General features: G+C 57.1%; 1 protein-coding gene across 5 annotated transcripts in view; it reads left to right on the plus strand.

Moving 5' to 3' along the window:
• Positions 1-16744, plus strand: part of JADE2 (jade family PHD finger 2) — a 50469-nt gene extending 33725 nt beyond the window's left edge. For all 5 annotated transcript variants that reach the window (XM_079771422.1, XM_079771425.1, XM_079771421.1 and 2 more), the window contains 5 exons: positions 700-816; positions 1953-2417; positions 10365-10482; positions 13064-13192; positions 14303-16744. In XM_079771422.1, coding sequence (XP_079627548.1) covers positions 700-816; positions 1953-2417; positions 10365-10482; positions 13064-13192; positions 14303-15120 — 1647 coding nt within the window. In that variant the 3' untranslated portion in view covers positions 15121-16744. The remainder of the gene's footprint in view (positions 1-699; positions 817-1952; positions 2418-10364; positions 10483-13063; positions 13193-14302) is intronic.
• The last annotated feature ends 9859 nt before the right edge of the window (positions 16745-26603 follow it).

The raw sequence follows: 26603 nt of genomic DNA on the forward strand, positions 1-26603 counted from the left end.
TGCTGAGACCCACATTGCAGGTTCTGTGATAATGGTGGTTGTGTCAGCAGTGGTCACTTGCTTCCACTGAGCATGCCCTGGGACAGAGAGAACCAGCAAGGACCCCACCATGGGGGCCCTTTGGTTTAGGACTTCTGGGCAGGGGCTCCTCCATCCTTAGGCATAGGCAGTGGGGGGTGGGGGGCTGTGCCCAGGAGATGCAGACATGGGTATAGTCCCCATAGGAGACGCAGGAGCCTAAACAAAGGCCCTGGAGGCCTCCAAGAGGAGATGCTACCCTGACCCTGACACCATTACTTGTTGCCCAGAAAAATAAATAAGATAAATACAAATTATGATAAGAACTCGGAAGATGCTATTGACAAAGGGCTGAGGTATAGAAGAGAGGGGAGCTTGCATGTACTCATTTAGACACACACATCTCTGTCTCGAGGGCCACACAATTGTAGGCACACACAGTCAGTTACACTACTGATGTGCACTGTCTCACACAGACACAAACAATGTAAGACTTGTCGCAGGGGAGCCCACACTCACCCAGTGGTCAGCTTGGGACGGTCAGGGAGGACTTGGGATTCTGGGGCTCTCCCATTGTCCTGTCTGCCTCCCACCTGGTGTCAGCAGACAGGCCCCCATGTGGGGATCCTTGGGGCAGGCTGAGGACAAGAGGCCTGATGTAGCTCCCTGTGTCCTGCCCAGGTCAGCATCGGCTGCCCCGAGAAGATGGAGCCCATCACCAAGATCTCCCATATCCCAGCCAGCCGCTGGGCTCTGTCCTGCAGCCTGTGCAAGGAGTGCACGGGCACCTGCATCCAGGTACATGGCCACTTCACCTCGCTGCTGCCCGGGAGCCCATGCAGGAGCCAGGTGCCACCCCCCGCCACCCGCCCTGTGGTGCTACACACAGAGCCACTAATGGGCCAAGGAAGCTGAGACTGGGACCAGTCAGAACCCCACGTCGGGGGCATTCCTCCATCCCCCATTCCTCTAGGCACAGGGGGCAGGCCTTGAAACCAAGGCTTACCATCCCATTGGAGTGCTGAGGACTTTGACTTATTAAGCTCATGACCAGGTTTCTTTGTGCTTAATAAATGCATTGGCCTGGCTGCTGGCATCAAGCATGACATGTAGCAGGCGTGGGAATCAAAGTTAGGCTCTTGCCACACAGGGCAGGGCTGCAGTAGTCCATTGACAGCAGGGGTTCCAAATCCTAGTGTGATCTTTGGTTACCCGAGGGCTTGTTAAAACACAGATGGCTGGGGTGGGGCTGAGAATTTGCATTTCTAGCAAGTTCCAGGTGATATTACTGCTACTGGTCTATAGGCTGGGAGGTAGGGATATCCTGACTCTCCCGAGTCTCTCCAGGAACAGTTGTCATTGCAAACACTAACTGTGCCTCTGCCCATTTGTACGGCTTTCAGAATGGCTTGTGAGTGCAGCGGAAATGGCCACTAATAGTTGGATGGGTTATTGCTGAGACAGTTATCAGCTGCCCACGACCATCCAAGGCTGGGGGGAGGGGCAGGTGCTGACTGGGCAAGAGAAGGAAAGGGTCTAAGTCCAATCCCTCTTCCCAGAGGACAAAGGGGGTACAGCTCCCCTGACATTGCAGGAGCAGAGAAGGCAGTGACCCCTCACCAGTCTCTTTCGATGTCTCTGATTCCAAAGTCATTTTGCCCACACAGGCATGCAGCTTGCCCCCAGAGGGCTTGTCCAGTCATCTGCTTGTTGTCTTCCCCATGTCTAAGGTGCTGAACCCTGTTTCCTTCCCAGCACCCCCTCCCCAAATGCCATAGCTCCCTCCATACCCTCCAGGGTGTTAGGAGCCCATGCCATTTTATTTAGGGTCTCACCGCATTCTTGGTTCTCGGAACCCTGGGGGATGCCCACATCCTTCTTACCTCCCATGAGGGCTCCCCCCATGTCTGACACTGCGCTTGCTGTCCCTCCAGTGTTCCATGCCTTCCTGCATCACGGCATTCCACGTCACATGCGCCTTTGACCATGGCCTAGAAATGCGGACTATATTAGCAGACAACGACGAGGTCAAGTTCAAGTCATTCTGCCAGGAGCACAGTGACGGGGGCCCGAGGGTTGAGCCCACATCGGAGCCGGTGGAGCCCAGCCCGGCGGGCGAGGACCTGGAGAAGGTGACTCTGCGCAAGCAGCGACTGCAGCAGCTGGAGGAGGACTTCTACGAGCTGGTGGAGCCGGCCGAGGTGGCTGAGCGCCTGGACCTGGCCGAGGCGCTGGTCGATTTCATCTACCAGTACTGGAAGCTGAAGAGGAAAGCCAATGCCAACCAACCGCTGCTGACCCCCAAGACCGACGAGGTGGACAACCTGGCCCAGCAGGAGCAGGACGTCCTGTACCGCCGCCTGAAGCTCTTCACACACCTGCGGCAGGACTTGGAGAGGGTGAGTGCTCCTGCCGCCCACCTGCCCGCAGGCCACTGCTCACTGCCCTGGAGCAGCTGTGGCTCACCAGGACCCCTACTGTGACCTCTGGCCCAGGGGTTGAGGGCCTCCGGGTCTCATACAGGGAGGAGGTTACTGACTTTGTAGAACAGGGAAGGATCCAGCTCTTGGGTCTGAGTCCCTCTGGTCCCAACCCTTTGGAAGGCCTGGTGAAGGGTCATGAGGCTGGAGATACTGGAGCTGGGGCAAGGACCCAGGCTTCCAGCTCTCCTGGCTCCCGGCCCCATTTGTGGCCCCTGTGAGCCCTGCCCGGGTGCAGCACACAAGCTCCTGCTTAGAGTCAGAGGCAGGGGAGGAACGGGGAATGCCGAGTGAGCTGAAGCAGCCCAACGAGAATGTGCTAGGCCAGGGCGAGGAAGACAGGTGTGACTATGGCGCCCCGGGGTGCCGGACAGAGGACATGGAGTGAGCAGAGGGGTGAGGGTGGGCTCACCTCTGTGGGGTGAAAGGATGGTGGGTGGACTAAAGTGGTCTAGAAGTTACAGAAGGATTTCGAGCAGGGACTGCCCTGCTGTGACCTCCACTTCCAAACACTCACCCCGAGGGGGAATCTAAGGGCCTGGAGGGAGTGGGCGGGTTGGCTAAACCCCCCCCAGCTGCGAGCTGAGAGACTGGTGTTCTTGGCTTGGTCCAGGGTGGTAGCTTTGGGGGCCGAGTGAGATGACAAAGGGGTACAGACTCTGTGGTTTGGGGCTGAGCTATAGAGGTTGGGGAGCAGAAAGAGCATGGAGGATCCTAAAACCTCTAATCCCTCCTACTCCCCCCAGAGAGAAAGTGAGGGATCCTGGCACATGGCTTTTCTGGCACCCCTTCTCTTCCACCTCCAGCCAATAAAGTGCCACCCCGAGCTGGGGGCAGCCCAAGGAGGAAACGGGATATTCTGGTCCTTGGGTCAGTCCTCTGAATCCCAGGTGCTGGTCTGGCGCCCTGTGTGGGACATTCAGTTCAGGGTTCCAGGCCATGTGGGATGGTGACCCGGTGTCCTGCACAACAGACACACTTGCCCACCTTTCCCCAGGTCATGTGAAGAAACACCCCTGGGTGCAAGCATCTAGACTCTAGAAGGCCTTGTGTGGCCTGAAGCAGTGGCTCCGTTGGCAAGTCTGTAAAATGGGTAGAGCAGCTCCACAGCTGGTGTGCTGTGGGGGAGGCGGGAGCGGGCATGAGGTGGAGGCTCTGAAGCTGGACTTCTCCACCTGCGGCCCACTCGCCTGCCCTTCCGCGTGGTCAAAGGGAAACGGCCCTGTTGGCCTTGGAGGGAGGGAGCTTACTGCCTGACAACCCGTCGGCCACCGGGTCAGAAGGGAGAGGTGTGCAGGGGGTGGCACCAAATGTCCCTGGCTCCAGCAGGGCAGAGGGCAAGGCCACCCACATTGCAGTCACCACTTCCTGGGCAGCCTCGCCTCCTGTCTCCTGTGGCAGGGCCATCAGGTACAAACCCTTCAGAGCTACTGCCAGAGCTGCCCTAGGCCCCCTGCCGGTCTCCGGTGCAAACACACTGCTTTCCCTCCTGCGGTTCCATCAGATCTGAGCTCTCTGGTCTGTGCTGGTCAGCCCTGTGTCTGGCCCTGGCTAGGCTGTGTGGGGAGGCCAGCGGGTAGGCTCGCTGATTTCATCATCAGCCTAGAAAAAGGTGGGCACTCTCAGCCCCAATGAGCAGGTGAGGAACCTGGGGCTCAGAGAGGTGAAGTGACAGGAAGCCTCAGAGGACCGTGTGTGTTCCAAGAGTTGGATTTGGACCTGAATAGGGGAGGGGTTTGTCAGAAAGAGGGTTGTTGGCTCATTTTCTCTTCTGTTCATGTCCTGGGCAAAAGCATCCTCTTGTCAGTCCCCAAACTCCCCCACCCCCCATGTTAGCTGGTACAGGTGCTCCGAGGGTCAACCTTGCCAAGGCTTAGGATGCCATCTCTGGGGCAACAAGAGCTGCCACATGGATCCCTCTGGTCGGGGAACCGAGTCCTTCAAAGTGAGCCCACTCTTCCTCCAGGAAAAGGAGGCAGGCCCGGCTTTAATCTGTGCAGCTCCTTAGGGCTCAGGAGGCCTGTCAGAATGCTGCGTCGCCAGCTGGGAGCAAAGTGAGGGTGTGCAAGCCATGCGCCAGGTGGACCCCCTCCAGGTCCAGCCTTGGGGGCTTTCACAGCCACGCGTGGGTGACTGAAGTGAGTGAATAAAGCCGAGAACTGTGCTACAGGGAGGCTTTCTGGAAAGACCCATGAATGCTGGTGGCATGGCCAGCAGGTCCAGCCTCTGCCCAGGGCCCAGTGCTGACAGCCGAGCGTATCCAGCCTGTGACTGCGCACAGGCCAGCTTGGGCTGGACCCACCAAGAGATCGAGACCTTGGCTAGCCAGGGTTTGCATCCAGTCCAGCACTTCCCAGCTCTGGGCCTTCTGGGTTTCAGTTTCCACTCCTCGGAGTTTTAGTTCCCTTGTCGGTAGAATGGGATAAGGCTCGCACTAACCTTAGGGGTCCCAGTGAAGACGGGGGACAGAGCCTACCACAGTGCCCTCCGGTTAGTGGTGGTTATCCTTGCTGCTCTGGCTTGTAGAAGGATGGCCGGCTCGCAGGGTGGGGGCTCCATGGAGAATGGAAAGGCAGGCCCAGTGCCTGGCATCACAGGGCATCCTCCCTGATTGACTTGCATCCTCCCTGATTGATTTGCCCCCAAGGCCAGGCAGGAGTTTTGCTCAGAGAAGCAAGAGCTGGGGCCATGCTGCCGCCACCATGGAAGATGTGCTTTTCTAACATCGTAGCCCTAGGCCTCCGCCCTGGTAGGCAGCTCGGGAAGGCGTGGCCACTGCGGCCTCCCAGAGTTATTCACCGCTGACAAAAACATTGCAGCACCGACAACGAGCAAGTGCGCCGTGTCCCCTAGCAACCGTGCAGGCAGTTCCGGCTGTGCAGGGCTTTGCTGCCTGTGGGCCTGCATCTGGTTACCAGGGGTTTACTCGAGAGCCTGGCCTGGCCTGAGTGGGGCTCAGCGGGCAGGGGCGGCTCTCAGACACACCCCAGCGGAGGATAATAGTGAGGAACCCCTTCCCCAGACCTCATTTCCCACGGCTCTCCCCCGAGAGGAAGACCCCGCACCTGCTTCCTTTTCACTGGTCACTCCCCACTCACTGTGTCCTCAGTGCCTGGACTGCGGTCTGCCTGGCCGCCCACCCAAGCAGCCTTGGCCTCCCACACTCTGGCTCCTCAATCCCTGCGTCTCCCATCTCTGGGACTTTTCATCCCATTCGTGCCCCCGTCCCACTCAAACCCTGTCACCACCTCCAAATCCCCACATTCCCCTCTTGACCCACAGTCTCCCTGCTCAGTTGCCTCCCAGACCCTCTACCCTTCACTGTCCCTTATTTTCTTCATTGGCCTTAGCTCGCTGCCTGTACTCTTGCCCCTGTATGGAGGCCACACCCCTGCCAGAGCCTCCTCCAGTAGGAGCCACACTCTGCCCACCGGGATCGATCCCATAGCAGTGAGAAGGTGGGTCCCCCAAGATGCCTGCCCCACAGCCTGGGCAAGCAATGTTCTGGGCTCTGCAAGCCACCCTCACTTCCTGTTCCTCAGACCAGAACCCTCCAGCTTCGTGCCAGGAGATCCTCTGTGCCCCTTCGCCCAAGCGTCCCTTTCCAGCCCCCGCCCTGCAGCACAGAAGTCTCTCTTCGCTTCCCCCCTCTTTGTCTCCAGGATTCCACCAGCATTTGAATCTATTTCACCTTCTCCCAATTTCGAAAGCAAATCCTCCCTTCCCATCTCCCTCTAGTCGTGGGTTTCTCCATCACATCCTTCTCTCCTTTCCCATCATCCCTCACTGCTCTTACTTCCTTGCTTCCCACTCTGGCCATACTCCTGCTGCCGCCACCACATTGCAGAACCTTCCACCAGGGCCAGCAGCCTCCTCCGTCTCCCAAGGTCCCGCAGTCACTTCTCCATCCTGTCCCCTGGCCCTCTCGGCCGTGGTTGCCACAGTCAATCATGCCCTTGTTCTTGAATGACTTCCCTTGTTGATGCTCTGACCAGATCCCCCCTTAATACCCCAGTTCGCTCTCCCTCTCTGAGTTCTCCTTGGTCTAGTGAGCATCCGCCACACTCGGCCTGGGCTCTCAATGCTGCATTAGCTCCACAGCTTTGCTCCCCATCGGAAGGACTCCAGCCCACACCTCCCTCCTGAGCTCCAGCATCTCATGCCCAGCATGCCCACAGGTCCAAGCCTGCTCCTCCCACTACCTCCATCTCCATGAATTCCTCCAGCCCTGGTCCATTCTAGTTTCAGATAACTGGCTGTGTGTCCTCTCTGCTCTTCCTTTCTCCTCAGCCCACATCCAGGTTCTCTCGGCAAAATTTGCTGACATCAAAACAATTTCATCAAAATGTAAAACCTGCCTTTATTACCAATCTCTGCCCTAGTTTTGGAGGACTTTGTTACTTGATTATTTTTTAAGAGAGTATTTTATCTTTATAACCAGAAAAAACAATAAGGACAGTGTGAGGAGCCTGACAGCCTGGCTGAGCTTCTAAGGTGGCCTCAATACTTTGTCCCCCAAAGCCATCCCAGGAGAGGAATTCTACAGCATTCCGTCACAGGTGGCTGTGGTACCGAGCGTCTTGGGAGAAATTAGAGAAGTAGTTGATGATTCCAGGGTTAGGGTTAGGGTACCAACCAAAGAATGTTGGCATAGTTGGGATTCTCAGAAGGAAGCATTTCTGTTTTCTATGGTCCAGACATTATTGATTGTGTACTGTGCCCAGATCAGGGGGAAATTGAGCATTTATCTGTAATATTCTGTATTTTTTATATCTTTTCATATCTACCACTGTTTATTATAAAACAAACATATTCAGAATTTCTAATAGGATAAAAAATATGCCAGTAATCCTACTATTCTCTTCCTGTCCTGTAATGAACCATCTACGCAATAGCCTGTGCAGCTCACCGTGGGGCCCCTGGCCGAGGGCAGTCCTTCTGACTTCACAGTAGCACGTGAGATGTAGGTTTGAGGACCCCACCCCCAGGAAGTATGTCAGGCCCCCAGGCCTGGGCGTCTGTGTTTTTAATCAGCTGCCCTAGGGGTCTTGATGCCAGTAATTCTTTGGACATGCCTGAGGAATCCTTCCTCTGGAGTTTCAGATGAAAGAGGAGAAACAGAAAACTACAGGCAGATTTAATAGGAAGTATTTAAGTATACTTTGGGGAGAAATCTATAACTCTGAGCCTCACCTCATCTGGTTCTTACCTTAAGAGGTTCGGTTTAAGTGTGAGAAAACTCCAGAATGGAATGTTTTAGAAAATTTCAAAAAGCTGGACCTTGACTGATGTGTTTTGAAGTTAGTTATATTGACTGGTTTGTTTTAAAGCCTCCAAAGTAGCCATGAATCCATCCACTTCTTTTCATCCCCACTGACCCCACACACATTATTAGGTCATGTGACCGCCAGGAAGAAAACAGACTGGGATACAAGGAGATAGTGTTGGACTGTGTATATGCCACAGACAGGGAAGGCCTTCTGGAGGTGATATGGGTCCAGCTCTGGGGGAAGAGTAGAATGTACACCAAGGCTCCCAGGCAGAAGTGGGCTGGACACAGACAGAAAGTGACGGGAGGTGGTGCAGGCCTGGAGGCCTGTTGGGACAGGGCTCTGAGGTGACTGGATCTGACGGAACAGGCTCTGGGCTGTGTTTTTTCACTGTGATAGGAAGGAAGCTATATTTGTTTCCTGGGGCGACTGTAACAAAGTACTACAAACTAGAGGCCAGAGGTCGCCGAGGCTGATTCCTCCACAGGCTCCGAGGGGGATGTGTTCCGTTCCTCTCTCCTAGCTGCTGGCTGCCTTGACTTGGAGACCCATGACTCCAGTCTCTGCCTTGTTGTCCTGTGGCATTCTCCCTGTGTGTGTCATCACGTGGCCTTTCATAAGGACTTAGTGGCGTTAGGGCTCACTCATATCCAGTATGACCTCATCTTAACTAATTACATCTGAGGTTCCATACAGACGCCGTTGGAGGATTTGCATTTTCAGAAGATTGCTCTGGGATGGCAGAGGGGTCCAGCTGAAGATGATGGGGGTGACTAAGCGGCGAGGGGACTGAGGCAAGGAGTCGCGTCCCCGGGAAGGACTGATGGGCATGCTGACTGACGGATCAGCCATGGGGCAGATGAGGAGGAGCTGGGTCATTAAGGACCCCAGCACTTACACATCGCCATCAAAATCTCTGCACAGCTCCACTTGGCCTGGCTCAGCGAGGCCTCAAAGCCTCACTCTCTAGCACAAGGCCTCACTCTGCCTCTCCCCTGGCTGGCCTTTCTCTGGATTCCTGTCCCCAGCCTGTCTCCCTCTCTGTGATCAGCCCCTCCCTGCCTAGCTGCCCCTTTCTCCAGGAAGCCTTGCTCATCTCCTCCAAGTCTGGTTCAGGCCGCCTGGTCCTGTCAGTACTTGGTCAGCATTTGTCTGCCCAGCTGGGCTACAAATCCTGAGAAGAAAGGGACCCAGGTGGCATTGCTCACTGCTGAGCCCAGGACCCAACACCACGGGAGTTTCCAGAGCCACAGCCTGTGCTCAGGGACGTGTGGAAGGAGATGGGTTGGCGAGAGGTCCTGAGGAGGTCAGACAGGCCAGTGTGTCAGAGCAAGAGTGCTCAGGCTGGGCCCCTGCTGCCCTCTTGGGAGGTGCTGGCCGCTAGGATGGCCTGGTGCTCCCTGTCTATCCTGGGTGCACTCACCAGTGTGAGTGCCACTGAGAGTCTTCCTGCAAGGCCAGGACGGAAGCAGGCGTTCTGGGACCTCCTTCACAACTAGGCCCGGGAGGGAGGTGAGGATGCTCGTGCCTACAGCGAGGACTGATCACGGCCACCCCCAGTCCAGGAGAATGGTGCCCATGACAACAGGCCGGGAGCTCTAAAACCCAGAGATCATCCCAGGCAGCTTAAGGCCATGCAGCCTGACCTTGAAGATGGAACCCAACTGGAGACAGAGTACTAGTTTTAGCTGGAGAGACCCTGGTGGGACCCAGAATTTCAGCTCAGCAGCCCCTGGCCAGTCCCTGCCACTGGAAGTTCTGACCCAAACTGAAGATGACACCAGAACAAGGAAGTGTTTCGGGGAGGGGCCTGGTCTTGGCCCAGAGAGCAGCTGGTGAGGGTGGGCACACTGGAGAAAGTCGTCACGTGAACAGAGCAAAAATGGCCCATCCTTCAGGTGCTTCCAGACCAGTGCGAGAGGCTGTTCCTAGCTGGCCTTAGGAGGTCAGGGGCCCCGCCCTGCCCTGCGAGGAGTTCTGTCTCTGGCTGAGCACATGCATGTGGCCATGTGGACGAGGGGCCTTGGCCAGTGCAGGCGTGGGCCTGGCTCAGGTCCCAGAGCAGCAAGTAGACCCAGGTGGGTTGGCGACTGCCTGTCTGCTCGAAGCTGTTGTGCTGGGGTTCTCTCGCTCCATGCACCATGGCCTTTCGTGTCTCAGGATAGGCGGCGGCTTTTGCTCTGGCTGAAGAGTTTCTTTGGTGGGAAAGAGACCTCGGACAGGAAGAGGCAGAGGGATGGCCTTGGTGACCTCGCGAGGCCCGATGAGCCTTGGTGCACTGTGAGCATAGGGGAGGGCAGCTGTGTTAGAAGGGCCTTGGGCAGCAGCGTGGCTGACTCGGCCAGGAAGGCGGAGTCACCAGCCTGAGCTACCCAGATGCTCTTTGCTCACGGGCTCAGCCAGGGCCACAGGGTCAAGGCTGTGCTCGGCCCATGTTTTGTACCAGGGAATTGTGGCTTAGGGCTAAGGACACTCAGGGTCTGGGAATTGATTCCCAGATGTCCTGGGCATGTTAGGCCGTGGTGGCCCCCAGGGCTGGAAGGTCAGGGGTCGTCCCCCTTGAGTAAGGCGGAAAATGTCCCTTGTGTTTCCTCAGGTTAGAAATCTGTGCTACATGGTGACAAGGCGCGAGAGAACGAAACACGCCATCTGCAAACTCCAGGAGCAGATATTCCACCTGCAGATGAAACTTATTGAACAGGATCTGTGTCGAGGTAGGCGCCTTCCCTGCCCAACACCAGCCACCTCAGTGTGCACACACTCAAGGGGTTGGGTCCCAGGAAGGGCGTGTCTATGGAGCCTGGTTTGGGGCATGTGCATGGGGCCCGGGGCCACTGGCCCCCACCCCTCCCCTCCGTCATTCAGTAACGGAGCCAAGAAGGGGACCTCCCCAGGGTCCCAGGTATGTATTGTTAGGCAAGGAGCCAGCGATGGGAGTGTGGGCGTCAGGCCTGCCCTCTGAGAGCCTTCTTATCCACTAGGGACACCCAGGTAGTGCCGGGGCCACAGTGGTTCAGTAGTGAATTGCGTGTGGACAGGTGTGGACCAGAGGTCCTGGCGGCTCCATGCCGGCGCTGGGGCAGGAAGGGCCAGACGCCGGCGAGCTTCCCTGACTCCTGTGCCTGAGTGTTGAACCTGGAGAAAGCGGCGGCCCCGCGATGGAAGAGGTCCTTTTCCTCTGACCTCAGAGGATCCAGGCCCTGTGCCAGAAGCTATTCTCTCTCATTTCTTCTTACTCTCCTGCATCACATGCATTTAGCAGATTTGGAAATCAAAGGCCAAAGAAGCTCTGGTATTGCTTTTATCTGTTAGTTGTGTGGATATTGCCAGACACGGGGCTCTTCCTGGAGTCTTCACACGTTAAGGAGGGCAATGCTTGACCCCCAAATGGTGCGCTCATGTTGGATTACCTGCAGCAGGAATAGCTGGACGGAGAGAGATTTTGAGCCAGGGGCTGCCGCTGCCAGCTCAGCCTCTGGGTCAGGCTGGGCCTGGAGTGGACGGAGAAGAGAGCTGCCGGGCCACTACCGGAGCCGATGGCTGAAGACTGGCCACCCCTGCCTGAGAGCCACGCCGCCTCATCTGCACTTGGGGATTGCCACCCTCTCTGGCCCAGAGAGCCCGGAGCGCCGAGTGAAGATGGCGGGTCCCAGCCATGCAGAGCTCGGAGCGCGCGGTGCGCCCTCAAGACTGTGACAGCCTCCTGGCTCCCTGAGGGTGCCCAGGCCCCCTCTCCGCTGTGATTGGTTCCGTGAGCACTAACTGAGCGTGGGCGGAGGCCAGGCCCTGTGCTGGGCATGCGGGCTGAACGGACAAGGTCCCGCCCTTGTAGAGGAAGGACAAAGGGAAGTGGTGGCCGGGGGACGGCAGCGGTGCTGGTGCAGGGAGAGATGTGAGGGAGGCTTCGCGGCGGCAGCGATTCTGCAGCGACCTCGGGCTTCCGAGGAGCGCGCTGTGAGCACGTCCAGCTGCAGGAGAGACACAGCCGAGGCAGCAGAGTGGCACGGCCTGCAGTGCCCGAGGCACGGGATTCCAGAAACACGTTCAAGAGTCGCAACATTTGCAGCTCCCAGATCTGAGTGGCTGCAACAGGCAGCCCTTGTTCAGGGCAGAAGACTGACGCCCTGGGTGTTGTGCGCTTGACCCCTGGCGTGGGACGTGGGCTACAGGCACATTGCCAAGGCCTGTCTGGCCAGAGGGCTTGAGAAGGCAGGCTTCCCGTGGCAGTGATATGTATTTAGGCTGGAGCTGAGCCAGGTGAAGAACAGGACGAGGAAAGGGCATTTTTGGAGACCCAGAGGCCAGAGCTTATTGTTAGAGAAACGGGAAGGGGCTGCTGGCATCGGTGCGATTAGAGCAGAAGGAAGATGTCCACAGTGAGGCTGAGGGGTTGCCGAGGTTGACCACGCAAGGCCTTGTGACCCTCAGAAGGAGCGCAGATTAGCTGAGGACAATGGGGCCTCAGAAGCCTGCCTTCAAAGTGTATGGGCACCGGTCCCGTGTTACAGATGTGGAGGCTGAGGCCCAGCATGAGGTGCACAGGGAATCAGCAGCCGAGCTGGGAAGATTACAGAGCTGGGACCACACCCCGCAACACTTTCTTAAATCCTTACTCAGGAAGCCCTCCAGCCTGCAGCTGAGAAGCTGGGAGAATATTCCTGGCAACTGGGCCTCCCCCTCCATAGGTCCCTCCCTGCTCGGGTGCTCTCTATGGCTCCCTAGACCTGTATGGCCGTGGACTGAAGGGGTATGAAGGCCAGGTGTGCAGCCAGGTCTCCCATCTCCTGTCTGACCTCAAAAGCAGACCAGGAGACCAAGGCCGGAGACCAGCTCAAGGGGACTAACCAAAACCTCTCGACTCCTCAGATAGTGTTCTGTCCACCTTCATGTCCAGCTCCTTGGCCTAGCATTCAAGGCCCTGCCCTGTCCACTCACCTCCAGCCAGCCTTCCACACCAGGACTCTCCCAGGACCTGTAGGCCACGCAGATCAGGCTGCAGTCCAGATGCTGCAAGGTGGTCCTCCACCCACTTCAAGGCCCTGTGCCCGCCCCAAACCCCGCCAGAGCAGCAGTGGGCAGTTATCACACTCTCCCCCACCGCCTGTCCCTGAACTCACAGGAGCCTCAGTTACCCAAGCCCCCAAGGCTCTGAGCCTGGGGTACAGAGCAGGGCAAGGCGACCTGGATGGTGAGGCACCAGGGTGGTGAGGAGGGACTCCTGGGGTGGCACGCAGTGATCGTGGTTCTGGCTGAGGCGGTCTGGGATAACCGCCTGCTCTCTCTCTCCCTGTGCAGAGCGGTCTGGGAGGAGACCGAAGGGCAAGAAAAGCGACTCGAAAAGGAAAAGCCGTGAGGGCCCAAAGGGCAGCCCTGAGAAGAAAGAGAAAATGAAGGCAGGGCCCGACTCAGTCCTGGGGCAGCTGGGTAAGTGGCCATGCTGGCCTGGCAGACGGGCAAGGCTCACACCGTCACTCCGCTTGCAGCCCCCGTAGAAGGCCAGCTGGGACCATCAGCATCCACCTTCACAGAGTGGGAGGCCCTTCCGTGCCCCGGCACTCACACCTCCTGGTCCTAAAAGAGACTAGGGTTTCAGAGCCCGGGCTGCCATCCCGAGAAATCCCCCTTTTGTAGGCCTGGGGGCTGTGTCCAGGAGCTCAGGAACGGACTGCTCCTTCCACTGGCCAGGGCCCTGGAGGCCCTGAAGGGACCTCTAGGCCATCTGGGCCCTTTTAGGAGCCCACCGCCATGCGGGGAGGTGTGGGCCCCAGGATTCTCCATTCTTGTCCCACTCCGCCAGAACCTTTTCAAATGGGCCCTCTCTTCAGTACCAGTGAACCTTCATGACAGAGAGACCCAAAGGAGTGGCCAAAGGCACTGGCCCAACCCATCTTCGCTGTCACAGACCTCCTTACTGCTACCCCCATAAGCCAAGCTGCCCTGAGGGGACCTCAGCGGTGGGCTTTGTCTCCCAGGATGTCGTGTGCTTCCCCTAGAGCACTTCTCAGGGATGGAGGTTGAGTCCCCTTCTAGACCTCACTTCCAGCACAGAAGCCCCAGGTCGTCTGTTTTCCCCTCAGTTTCAGGAAGGGGACAGGTTGGGTGTCTAATGGGAGGCTAGTCTCACTAGCTGTCCTGAGACCTGAGTAAAGGAGGGATGGCCTATAGCTAGAGCAGGCACTGACATCCAGGAGGGGCCTTATACCCTGATACATTGCCCCCTTATTCATGCCTGACACCCTTATCCAACTCCCTTGTTTTGGAAGCTCTGGGAGACAAGGTGCATAGAAATCCAGCGCCCCCTGGTGGCCTGAGGGCATTTTTCTCCATTCCTCCGCTCCCTGCCCCTCATGGGTGTGCAGGGTCAAAGGCCCTTGCTTGTTTTAATGTTCTACTGTGGCCACCTTAAAATTCTCAATAATAATTTTTGAACAGGGAGCCTGCAGAGCTTGCTGGGGAGGGCCAGAAAGGGATTCCATAGTGGGTGGGACTTGCACCTGCTGGCATCTCACCATCCTCCTCTCTCCCCTCTGCCAGGCCTGTCCACCTCGTTCCCCATCGACGGCACCTTCTTCAACAGCTGGCTGGCACAGTCGGTGCAGATCACAGCGGAGAACATGGCCATGAGCGAATGGTCACTAAATAACGGCCACCGCGAGGACCCTGCCCCCGGGCTGCTGTCAGAGGAGCTGCTGCAAGACGAGGAGACGCTGCTGAGCTTCATGCGGGATCCCTCTCTGCGACCCGGCGACCCTGCCAGGAAGGCCCGCGGCCGCGCCACCCGCCTGCCCGCCAAGAAGAAGCCACCACAGGACGGGCCTGGTTCACGGACGACTCCGGACAAACACCCCAAGAAGCCCTGGGGCCAGGATGCAGGTGGCGGCAAGGGGGGTCCAGGTCAAGGACCACCTACCAGGAAACCACCCCGGCGAACACCTTCTCACCTGCCGTCCAGTCCTGCAGCCGGGGACTGTCCCCTCCCAGCAGCTCCCAAGAGCCCCACGCTGCTGGCCCCTGACACTCCCGACGAGGCAGCCCCCATGGCTGCCGACTCGAATGTCCAAGTGCCTGGCCCGATGGCGAGCCCCAAGCCCTCAGGCCGGCTGCGGCAGTCCCGCGAGAGCAAGGGAACCCGGAGATCGTCGGGTGCCAGGCCTGATGCTGGGACAGGACCTCCTTCTGCTGTGGCCGAGAGGCCAAAGGTCAGCTTACACTTTGACCCTGAGACTGATGGTTTCTTCTCTGATAGGGAGATGAGCGACTCAGATGTGGAGGCTGAGGACAGCGGGGTACAGCGGGGTCCCCGGGAAGCAGGGGCTGAGGAAGTGGTCCGCATGGGGGTTTTGGCCTCCTAAGTCACCCCTATCCCTGTCTCAGGCCCTGCCCTAGTCCCCCCACGAGGCCTCAGCCCAGTCACAACTGCCATTTCCAATCTGCTGAGTGTCCCAGACCCTCAACGCTGCCACTCTGCTGTGGTTTTATTTTTAATACAGAGAGAGTTTCGAATTCTACACTGTTGTCTTTCCTCTGTGCTGGCCTAGGACATTAGGATTCCTCCCACAGCTCTGCCTACAGGGACCGGGCCAAGTCCTGTGTAGCACCCCTGTGGCGGCAGCGGCCCCGCCCGGTCCGTGCGGCGTCGCTGGGCTCCTGGCTAGATGCAGACAAGGTGAAGGAGAGCTCAGGACGCCCGCCCGCTGCCACTGGGTGACACAGAATGTCGTTTGGGCATTATTTCATGGCAGGTGGGCCAGCCCACGGCCTGCCCACCTTGCCCTCAAATTCCACTGGAGTCCATTTGGGGGGTCCTGCTGCACTCCACTGATCCCCAAGGAAGTCTCTGATAAGTGATCCCCAGCCAGAGTCTACTCACTGTCACAAGCACAACGAGCTTATATGAGAAAGCACTGAGGGGGCGCAGAGGGCCCCGCTGGTTCCAGGGGAACCACAGCCGCTCCTGTCAGCCCACATCGAGGGCCTGCCCACCCACCCCGCGACCCTCCACTCCCTTGCTGCTCGGCCCGTGCCAGCGCCCAGCCCTGCAGCCCCGGGAAGGGGCTTCCAGAATCCTTCCTGAGCTGTGCCACTTACTCAGGGGACTCCCAGGCAGCCAGCCACCAGTGCCAGTGGAGGGCTGCCAGGGAGGGCCAGTGCCCAGACGGGGGCGTGGGCTCAGACCTGCCCGCTGCAGAGAATCGCTCCGGGCTCCAACTTCCTTCCTTCCGTAGGAGCCAGTCTCGGCTGAAGTCTGGTCACTCCCAGACAGCTGACCAGGCCGTTCGCCTTTTCAGGTTTCCCCGTCCTGCTAAGAGATGAGCTGCTTCCTCGGTTTCCTTCTGGAAACTCCTTCCAACTAGCAGTGGGATCCCGGGGCCCAGGCGGCCGCCTTGGCTGCTGGGGCTGTGTTAAGTCTTGCTGGAGGCTCCTGGTTCCTCTCCCTCTGAGCCTTAACCCCCTCTCCCAGCTGTGCCCTCCCTCCCCACCACCCACCCGCCTCTCCTCCCCTCCCCTCCAGGTCCAGGTAGTTGCTCTGAAGGGTTTTAGTGGAGTGGCCCCAGGGTGATAGCTCAGGGAACAAACAAAAAAGGAATTCAGTGAAAACGTGTGTTTTTTTCATTTGTGAATTACTCCTGGGTCACTTCCGCCACTGGTAAAGCCAGAACTTCTCCAACAAGAACCTTGCAAAAGTCCAGTGACAGTCGAATCATTCTGTGGATGCCAAAGAATATTTTGACCATAATACAGCACAGCCTGGACCTAACAACGTGTCACTCGGACTTTTCCAATGGAGTTCTTTAGCAACAACGTACAGAAACATGCTCATTGCACACACCCGAGGAGACCAGCCCGAGCTCTCGGAAGAGGACGCTGTTCTGCTGCTCGACTGTGGAAACCGGAACCAGGTGTTGGATTTCAAATCCTGGACTGGGCCCGCCGGGAGTTTTCAGAAACAGCCTCACAGTGGGGAGGAACACCGGCGGGAAGTCTTGACCGTGAGGTTCCCCCACGCGAATGAACACACGGCGCGAATCGGTGGGATGGGGCGCAGCTTGACCACTCCCCCCCCGACTCCAAAACTACCAAGGTACGAGAGTGGCGTTGTCATTGACACTCAGCTTTATGTGAATTTTAGCAAAACAGGAAACAAAGATGATGACGAAGTTCAGGGGATTGGACAAATGTGTCCCGTTGGAATGGACCCAGCAGGCGTCAAGGACTCTGGGCGTTGGGATGGCATGAGCTACCACGTAGTGTAGTCTGCCTGCCACCTGGGTAGCAGTGGCCAGTGCAGCGTCAGCAGCAGCGTCCCAGCCCCGTTCTCTGTTTACTGCCTTTGAACAGACCTCCTTCCTCCCCCGTGCTTCACGTCACAGCCTTGTCTGTGCTGGATTGCTCAGTCTGACCTCGCAGGAAGCAAAGGGATGAGCTTAAAGAACAACCAAACTTTCCCTGGGGTGCGGGGACTCGCGTGCCAGGAATGGCTTAGGTCCAGGAAACTCAGTACTTGCCCCCTGACCCCTTCATCCATCCTGAGGCAGAGTCTGGGCCCCTGGAGGCAGGAGAGAACCTGGGAGGGAGCACAGTGGATCGGGCCTCGGCGGGGCAGCTGGCACTCTTCAGGGGCCCCTGCTCAGGTTGGCCTCTGGATTCTGACCCTCTTCTCTCCTGGCTCTTGCTTTGCTTGGGCAGATTATCCCTGGGGCAGGGTGGCTTGTTAGGCTGGCTGGCGGGACCCCTCCCAGGCCAGGCCAGACCCTAACCTTTCCTCATCGGGCAGCTGCCCACCTTCAGGATGTCCACCTGCCGTCAGGAGGATGAGGATGCCGGTGTCCACTTCTTTCCACCATTAGCCACAGCCCCTTCACACTTTTCCAGCCTCTGTCCACCGTGTGGAAGGCTTTGCCACCCCTGAGGTTAAGGTGGGGAGAAGGCAGACGAGAAGAGGCCTTTCCAGGCCAGAGGCTGGGGCCGATCTTGCCCTTGACCACACTGCCCACACTCCCTGGCCCTCAGGGAGGGAGAAGCTGCTCTGTCCCTCACCCTGGCTGTCGTCCTCATTCCCCAGTCCCAGCTGCCCACCACCCCCTCCCCCCTCATCACAGTGAGAAAGGATAATGTGCAAGGGAAGTATTTTTATGGATCATAAATGTATTTTACAACAAAGGAGGAGAAAGGTAGAAGGGTTTATTTTACTAAATGAGCACTGACTTGGTGACAGTGTGTGAGCATTTGTAAGGGTCTCGGTTTCCTTGGAGACACCGCCCAGGTTTCCACATGGGGGCGTTGGACGGTGGATGTGTCCACGTGCCTGGTGTCCCTGAGTGTGGGTGGGCACACTATGGGACTCGCTAGGGCGATTCCTAGAGAATCAGCTGCCCGGCTCTAACAGACATCGGCAACAGCTGGACTTGGCCTTTCCTTGCTCACTGCTGGGTGTGGCCAACCTCTGCCCATGTCCAAAGCTCTGCAGAATGGTCTGGATGCCTGTAGCACGGCCCTTGGGGAGGCCACTTCCCATGCCCCTGGCCCAGCTGGCCACATTGGCCGAGGAGCCAGGGCTGGCGTCTGGGACTTTTGGTTGTTCTTTAGGACACTTCCTGCCACCTTGTCCCTCAGATGCACAACGCTCTGTGCTCCACGTCGGCGCGGGGTGGGGGGATGATATGAATGTCACAGGAGGAGACACCTTCTGTCTTTGTTTCAAAGAAAGTGATGTGCCATTTGTTAATATACAAGAGAAATATTGAAAATATATTGAAAAGAGCAATTTTAAATTATTTTTGGCTTATGTTGCAATATTTATTTTCTTGTATTAGAAAAGATTCCTTTGTAGAGAAAAAATGTATTTTTCATTAACGCAAAGACCTATTTCTCCTTTTTGTACATTGTCCGTGTTCGCTACCCTTGATGAGCAATAGAATGTACGGCCTCCCTGGTGTGGCCAGCGCCCGCCGCGCCCTGCATGACATGTGTTGCCGCTGCTACGTAGCTTTCAGTCCCATCCTGTCCTGCTCACTCCCGGGCTTCCGGACCCGGCCACCACCAGGGCCTGTGTCTCAAGGAGCCCTTTGCACTCCTCATGTGTTGGCAAACGCAGTTAATAAAGCAATGTTTTCTGTGCTGGTTGGCGTGAGGCTTCATTGCATTGAGTGGGGCGGGGGCCTCAGAGTCCTGTGCGCAGACTCGACAGTGGCCCAGTGAAACAGCAGTGTTCCCTGGCCTGCTGCTGCCCCCTCGGGAGTCATAACAGAGATGGTCATCGTGAGCGCTCTGTGGGCCAGCGGCTGTGCCTAAGAGCTGAATTTCTTTGGCCCCTCACTGCTGTCGCCCCCTGGGATTCAGAGCGGATGAGGGATATACCCAAAGCCACACCTCTGGTAGGAGGGGAAGTCCTACATCACAGGCAGGACTGTTGGATTCTTACCCCCATGAGCCACCTGCCCGGGACAGTGGGAAGGTTTGGGAGGGAGCTCAGCAATGTCATCAGGGAAGAATTTTGCTCAGGTTTGTGTTTCATTCATTATTCTCTGAGCACCGACTCCGCTCCAAGCTCTGGCAAGTGTGGGAAGAGTCACTGCCCCTCCCAGGGCAGCTCACAGTCCAGCGGGAACACAGACAGGAGGGAATGGGAGTCATGGAGGCCTGGGCTGATCGGGGGAGGGGAGGGGGGGAATTCAGGAAGTGACACCATTCATTCATTCATCATTCATTCATTCATTCAACAATGAGTCCGTTTGGTCACACACCTGGTTCTGCCAGTGCTCTGGGTTGTATACTGTGCATCACAGGAGGCAGGTCCCCAAAGGCACCTCCCGACTCAAAGTCCTGTGACTCCACAGCATTGGAAATAAACCTGGGGGCTCCTGGGAGGCCCCAGGAGCTGTGATTTGGAGCGGCTCTCGGCCAGCTGCCCTGGGCTCAGCACCACGGCCTCTCCCTTCGCCCAGGGCCAGCCCAATGCCACAGTGATCCAAAGAGTCACGCGAGGTCCCCCCACACCCCTGCAAGACCCGCACCTGACAGCACACCCTGCTGACAGATGTGGGGCACCTGTGGGTCGGAAGCAGCCATGTTCAATGGAAATAATAGTACAAGTAATACTAGTAGCTACACATTTTTAAAATTACAGAAAACATTAATTTTAATAATTTTATTTAATCCAAAATAGGATCACATAAACATGTAATTAATACAAAGCAGTTATTAATAAAGTATTCTGCATTCTGTTTGTACTGTGTCCTACACTTACACCTCCATTTGGATGAGCCACATTTCAAGCTCAGTAGCCACATGGCTCACAGCGACTCCATGGCGGTGCAGCCCAGGAGACGGTCAGCTGTGCCTGGATTGCCTTGGTCTCCTATCTGATCGGTGCTCCTAGGCCTTCACTCCTGTCACTGCCTCTGTCATCCCTGCCCCCCAAGAGCCCCTGAGGACTGGACAAGTGTAGGCTGGCCAGGTGGCGGCTTCCCTTGGAGGCCAGTTCTCTGCCAGCAGCTCCCGGGGGAGGGGGGGGTGTCCACTCACCCACATTTCCATCGTGCCTGCCTGATTCAGCACCCACTGAGCACCTGCTGCTGGGCCCTGAGGCCACCAGGATGACCACAAGCCCCTGTGCAGAGACCAGGCCGGTGTGGGAGACGGACTTTAATCAGATCATCCCAAAGCAATGTGCGGTCCCTCATTGAGACCGTGTAGCAAGTGAATGTGAGGCCTGCAGGGGGGAAGGTCTGCCCTCCCTGAACTTCCTTTACTCTGGCTACTCCTGCAAGTAAGATCTGGGGCGCCATCTACCGTGCGCTGGGCCCCAGCCCAGATATCTCCAGCTCCAAGTCCTAAAACCCACAGGGCCAGAGCCAACCCTGCATTCCCCGTCTCAGACTCCAGCCTCTCTCGGCCCCTGCACTCCAACGCCTCCCAGTGCAGAGAATCTTCTCCATCAGCCACAGGCACGGAGGCAGCTCACAGGCCCGAAGCCTCCTGGGAGAATAAGGCAGCGGCGGAGGCCTGCTGGGTCCCCAACCTGGGTGGAGTGGGAAGGCCAAGGAGACCCAGGCCCTGCCTTCCTGCAACTGTCAAAGAAAGGTAGGAAGTCAACAGAGGGTTGGAGAGGGAGCCTGTCATACTCCGGGGCTGGCCTCAGTCCTTATTGCACCTGTGTCTGCGCCCAGAGCTGCCAGAGGAGGCAGCCAAGGCCCCTTTCCTTGGAGACTAGCTCAGGACTCAGAGGCAGGAAATGCGGGTTGCTCAGAATGGTCTCACAGCTGCCCTCCCCTTCGCAGGAGGCCTCCCATGCTTCGCCTGCCAGGCTCTTAGGGGCATCCACGAAGGCCAACTCATTTGCACTGTGAGGGCTAAGCCAGCCCCCCGCCGCCACACCTGTGTAGTCTGCCCAGCCACCCACTCTTCATCCCCCTGATGAGAGACTCAGGCAGAGGCGCATAAGGTTTCATGATCACCATGTTGCCCAATAAAAAAATGAGATAATAAAATATGAATTTTAGGGCAGTCTTTGGGGTTCAGGCAGACTCATTGCCAAGAGTCAGAGAGAGGCAGGAATGGAGGAGGGATTGGTCAAGCATGTGACTTAAGGGGCCAGCTGAACGGAGCAGGGCGGTGCTCCATACCCAGTGCTCTGAGCCGGACCTGGAGCTCAGAAGCACGCACACCATCCTGAGGGACCCGGGTTGGGACGCAGAGGCCCTGTGCTGGCTGGTCAGGGAGACCGTCAGTGGGTTCGGTGGCAGGGCTGCCAGATTTAGCAAATAAAAATACAGGACACACAGTGACATCAGAATTTCAGACAAACAATGAATAATGCTTTAGTATAAATCTGTTCCAAATACCACATCCTGTATTTTTCCTGGCAATCCCCGTGGGAGGCCTCACATCCTCTGCTACACTGTGTCTAGGCAGAGGGTTGGTGCTGGCGTGGGATTTACCGTTGTATACAAACTGGGGCAGATCCAAGACTGCCCCCACAACCCAAAACGCTCACCCCTGCCATGCAAGAGCAATGGAGAGGGGCTACAGCCTGTGGCCGGGACAGACAGAACCCAGCCTGCACCTGTCTTACTGTGCCTCAGCCCCGAGGCATCCCACCCCAAGCGGAACGGAACTCGGAGGTGTCCCAGAAGGGACCTAGCTCCCTACAGCTCCTTGAGGCCCACAGCCCATTCATGTGCTGACTCGGGTCAGCATCTAAAAGAGTTCACGTTGGTTGCAGCACTATTCGCTATAGCCAAGAGGTGGAAGCAGCCCAAGTATCCATTAATAGAGAAATGGATAAAGAAAATGTGGTAGATACATACGATGGAATTGTATTCATGCTTGAAAAGGAGATTCTGACACATGCTATGACATGCTATGACATTCTGACACATGGATGGCCATTGAACGCATTATGCTAAGTGAAAGCAGCCAGTCACAAAAAACACACTGCACAATTCCACTTACATGAAGTATCTAAACTTTCTATGATGTATCAGTCGCATAGAAACAGGAAGTAGAGTGGTGATTGGCGGGGGCTAGGGGTGGAGGAGGTGTGAGTTACTTGGTGGGTGCAGAGGCAGGATGGGGGTCTGGGGGTCTGGTGCACAGCAGTGTGCTTGTTGGTGACGGTGCTGTGCTGTCCATTGGAAATGGTTGGGAGGGTAAATTTTGGTTTGTGTTTTTCTGCCACCATTTTTTTCAAAAAGAATACTGTACAGGAAAAAATATCCTGCTACATTCAATAATGTACAACTGCTTTGTTGCAACAACAAACATAATATTAAGCAAAAAGAAGCCATCCTAAAATATTAAAAAGAAAAGAGTTCAGGTGGGGTCTCTGCCTTTTCTGGAGCATCAGTGATCCTCCTGCATCCCCCAACTCAAACTCAGGCCTCTTTTTATTATTGTTATTTCCTTCCCAAGGCTTTTTTTTTAATATTTATTTTTATTGATTTCAGAGAGGAAGGGAGAGGGAGAGAGATAGAAACATCAATGATGAGAGAGAATCATTGATTGGCTGTCTCCTGCATGCCCCCGGCTGGGGATCGAGCCCACAGCCCAGGCATGTGCCCTTAACCAGAATCGACCCCAAGACCCTTCAGTCCGCAGGCGGATGCTCTAGCCACTGAGCCAAACCAGCTAGGGCCCTCCCAAGGCTTTTTGCACAGCGCTATAGGGAAATACGGCTAACGCAGGAGTGAGGAGACCAGGGTTCGAGTCTTCTCTCTGCCACTGATGTACCTCCATTTCCCCATCTGTACAATGGGTGAAGAGGTGGGGATACTGGGATCTCTAAAGTTCAGGTCCTGGGAGGAGAGTCCATGGTCAGAGGATGTGGTCAGTGAGGATCAGGTGACAGCCTGCTGGGCCCTTGAATTTAAGACCCCTGGGTGAGGTGGGACTGGTTGGCAGATGAGATAGGTGAGCGCCCAGACTGGACCTGGGCAGCGGGAGAGAAGGAAGAAGCTTTACCCACTCGTTTTGTGACCTTCACCTAATCAGATGCCTGTCACACGGTGAAAGGGGCAGTAGGTGCTTAGCAGTAGTCTTGGGTGTGACCATGGAACGAGATACGAGGTCTGGTTGGGACAGTGACAGGGTTAAGCATGAAACAGGGCCTCAGGCACTGGAAGGAAGGTGAGGCATCTGTCCTGCAGGCTTGGGGGCGGGGCCTCGGCCTCCTGCCTCTGTGTCCTGGGTGACAGCAGTTCTAAGATAGGCTCACCCTGGGGCTAGGAGTTTGTGTTCAGTGGGTGATCCCCTCATTCCGCTTCCATCCTCAGCTAACATTAGCTGCATGTGGCCATTCAGGTCTAGAGAATTCATCCATGAATGCACCATAAAGAAGAAAGTGACTAGCCCTGGCTGGTTTGGCTCGGTGGATAGAGTGTCGGCCTGTGGACTGAAGGGTCCTGGGTTCGATTCCGGTCAAGGGCACATGACTGGGTTGCAAGTTCGATCCTCAGCGGGAGGGGGGCGTGCAGGAGGCAGCCGATCAGTGATTCTCTCTCATTATTGATGTTTCTGTCTCTCTCTCCCTCTCCCTTCCTCTCTGAAATCAATAAAAATATTTTTTTAAAAAGAAAGTGACTAGAAATAGAATCTAGACGGCTGTGGGGTAACAATGGAGAATTAGTGACCTATATTCTGGCCCTTTCTGGACCCCCGTTTCCTCATTTATTACCTGAGGGTGAGAGTGGCTGCTGGGCCCGCCAGGCAGGGTGCTGAGAGGCACAAAGGACGCGTGGGTGTGAAGGGGGTACAATGAGGAGCCACGGGAGGCGCAGAGGACAGGAGAAGCAGGGGTTGAGGCAGGGAGGCCAGAGGAATCTGTGTACTCTCCCTTCCTGGAAACTGAGCCGGACAGCCCTGCTGTTTGCAAGTTCTCATGTGCCTTCCTACCCCAGCCAGGACAACCAGGGTCTGGGGTCAGGGCAAGGCACTGGCCACCTGCAGCTCCCCGGGCAGGGCTGGGGGAGGGGGCTGGTTGTAAACAGCTGGTGCTCATCCTGGAAGCAGCTCATGAGATGCCTGTAACCGTCAGCTGCCTGGGCCTGAGAAACAGCCACCTTCCCAGCATTCTGGGCTCCCGGCTGCCGTCCGTTCACCTGAAACCTTGTATCCCAGGAGTCTGGAGGTGGCTGAAGAGGACACCCCTCCTGTCCCCACCTCCTAGCTCCCTTTGCAAAGAAGGAATGTTCCATTGCTGGGCATCAAATGTTGTGATCAACATGAAACTCAGAAAAGCAGCCAGGATTTGCAGGAGACGCAGAGGGGAAAAGTGACTCAGCAAAAGGAACCTTCCTGGTGGATGATCTGAACTGCTATTTTGGGGCTCTGGGTGACGGCCAGGTTCTGGTGACAGGTGCGAAGCCTTGCTTCCACATGCCGCTGTAGTATTCATGCCCATTGGCTTGCCGAGGGGGCTTAGCAAGGAGCTCCGGTGGGCGGGTCTGGCCCCGCCTCATCCAATGTAAGACACACAAATGGGCTCATGTCAAACGGGGAGCAGTGTGCCAGGTGGAGGCATCAGGAATCAGAGGAGATGCTCAAATCTTAGGGGCCCCTCTCCCCTCCAGGAGCACCGCCTCCTAGTCAGGAAAGGGAGTGGGACGGGCCCCCGCCGGCACCATCCATCCTGGGTCCTCAGGGTTGGGGGGCATGAAAGCTTGTGCTCAACGAACCACCTTCTCTAGACTGAATTCTAGGGACAGAGAGCCTGTCGTTTTGAGAGCAGCCCAGTGCTAAGCCATCTGTGCTAAACAACGTCTTCCTCAAACTCAATTGCAGTTGCCTCCTTAAAACTTGGCCTTTTCATTCACTGTCGTCCTGAGCCCTGGAGCCACAGAGATCGAGTCCAGTCCACTGTTCCCTGTGCTAGTCGATGGTACCCTGCCCACCCGGGTTTTCAACTTCAGTGCTTCCCTCAGCGTTAGCACGCAGGGTATTTCCCTGTTCCCACTGCACTTCCGCCCCCGAGACCCACACGGTTCAGGCGGAGCAGCCCCAGGTCAGAGGCTGCAGAGGGAACGGCCACCGGCCACCGAGGGCCAGAGCTGTGTCAGCCCCGGCGTCCCAGCAGGGTGGGTCCGCAGAGAGCCCGCCTGGCCGCCGCCAGGTGAGCTGTAGGTTGGCAACAGCTGCTGTTTCCATAGCTTCAGCACGTGTTTTAGTTTTAACCCAAACCAGAACCTTTCCTACTAAACGACAAAGAAAAAGCCTTCACAGGTGAATGCGTTCCCAAAAGAAGGGGCTCATTGAGCCGTGTGCTAGCCGGAGAGAACCAGATCCTGCGGCCCGCAGCCCAGCCGACGGAGGAGACCCGCGGCCGCCGTCCTGGAGCTGCCGGCCTTCCTGCTTCAGGTTCAAGGGAGAAAGATGTAAGTTGTTTGAAAGAATCGGCTACAGATGAAGGGGTGGGGGGGTGCGCAGAGGAGAGTTCGGGGAGGGGGGCAGTCCCCGGGGAAGAAGCGGTCGCTGTGTAGGCTTGGTTGTGGGCAACCGCCCGGAAAGGCCGCGCGCAGCGAGGTTGGGGGCGCCGGCGGTCTGTGGCTCCTGGTGGTTGGCTCCTCGGCTGTTCTCCTTCAGAGAGGCACCGAGAGCCGCCTGGACGCGAATCCCAAGTGTCCACCTACACGCGGGCACAGGAGCCGTCTGTGCTGGTTTTGCCTGCGGTTGTTGGCCGACTGACCGCTCTCGTCTCCGCCTCCCGCCCTGTGGCTTACTGTGGTTCAGGACATCTCCGTTGTTCGTTCGTTTCATCATCGCTGTCGTTTAAGTCAGGACGCCGCAGTTTGGGGGTCTGGGCCACGCGCCTCGCCAGCGCCACACATGCTGGTGCACCTGCTCGGTGGTCAGTGTGGCACTTGGAGAAGAACACATGCCTGCCCAGGTGGTCCCGACTCCAAACGGCATGTCCTCGTCCCGACCTCGCCCAGGCTGCCCCCACCACGGCCCCGCGGGCAGGCTGTCCCCACCACGGCCCGCGGGCAGGCTGCCCCCACCACGGCCCGCGGGCAGGCTGTCCCCACCACGGCCCACGGGCAGGCTGTCCCCACCACGGCCCCGCGGGCAGGCTGTCCCCACCACGGCCCGCGGGCAGGCTGTCCTGACCTCGCCCCGCGGGCAGGCTATTCTGGATCACTGGCTCCTACCTTGGCTTGGAAAACATGGTCATGCGTCATAAAACGCTGGTTTGAGAATCAGTGTGAGAAATAACGTACTTAATTACAGGTAAGAAACAGGTTGAAGTGTGGGAAAAGAGCGGCCCTCTTCCCTGCCTCCCGCTCTGCAGGCTTTCCTCTCACGCTCGCCTCCTCCTGACCCCTCCACACAGCACCTCCCC

This window comes from Cnephaeus nilssonii, assembly GCF_951640355.1.
Source record: "Cnephaeus nilssonii genome assembly, chromosome: 5".
Taxonomy (NCBI): Eukaryota; Metazoa; Chordata; class Mammalia; order Chiroptera; family Vespertilionidae; genus Cnephaeus; species Cnephaeus nilssonii.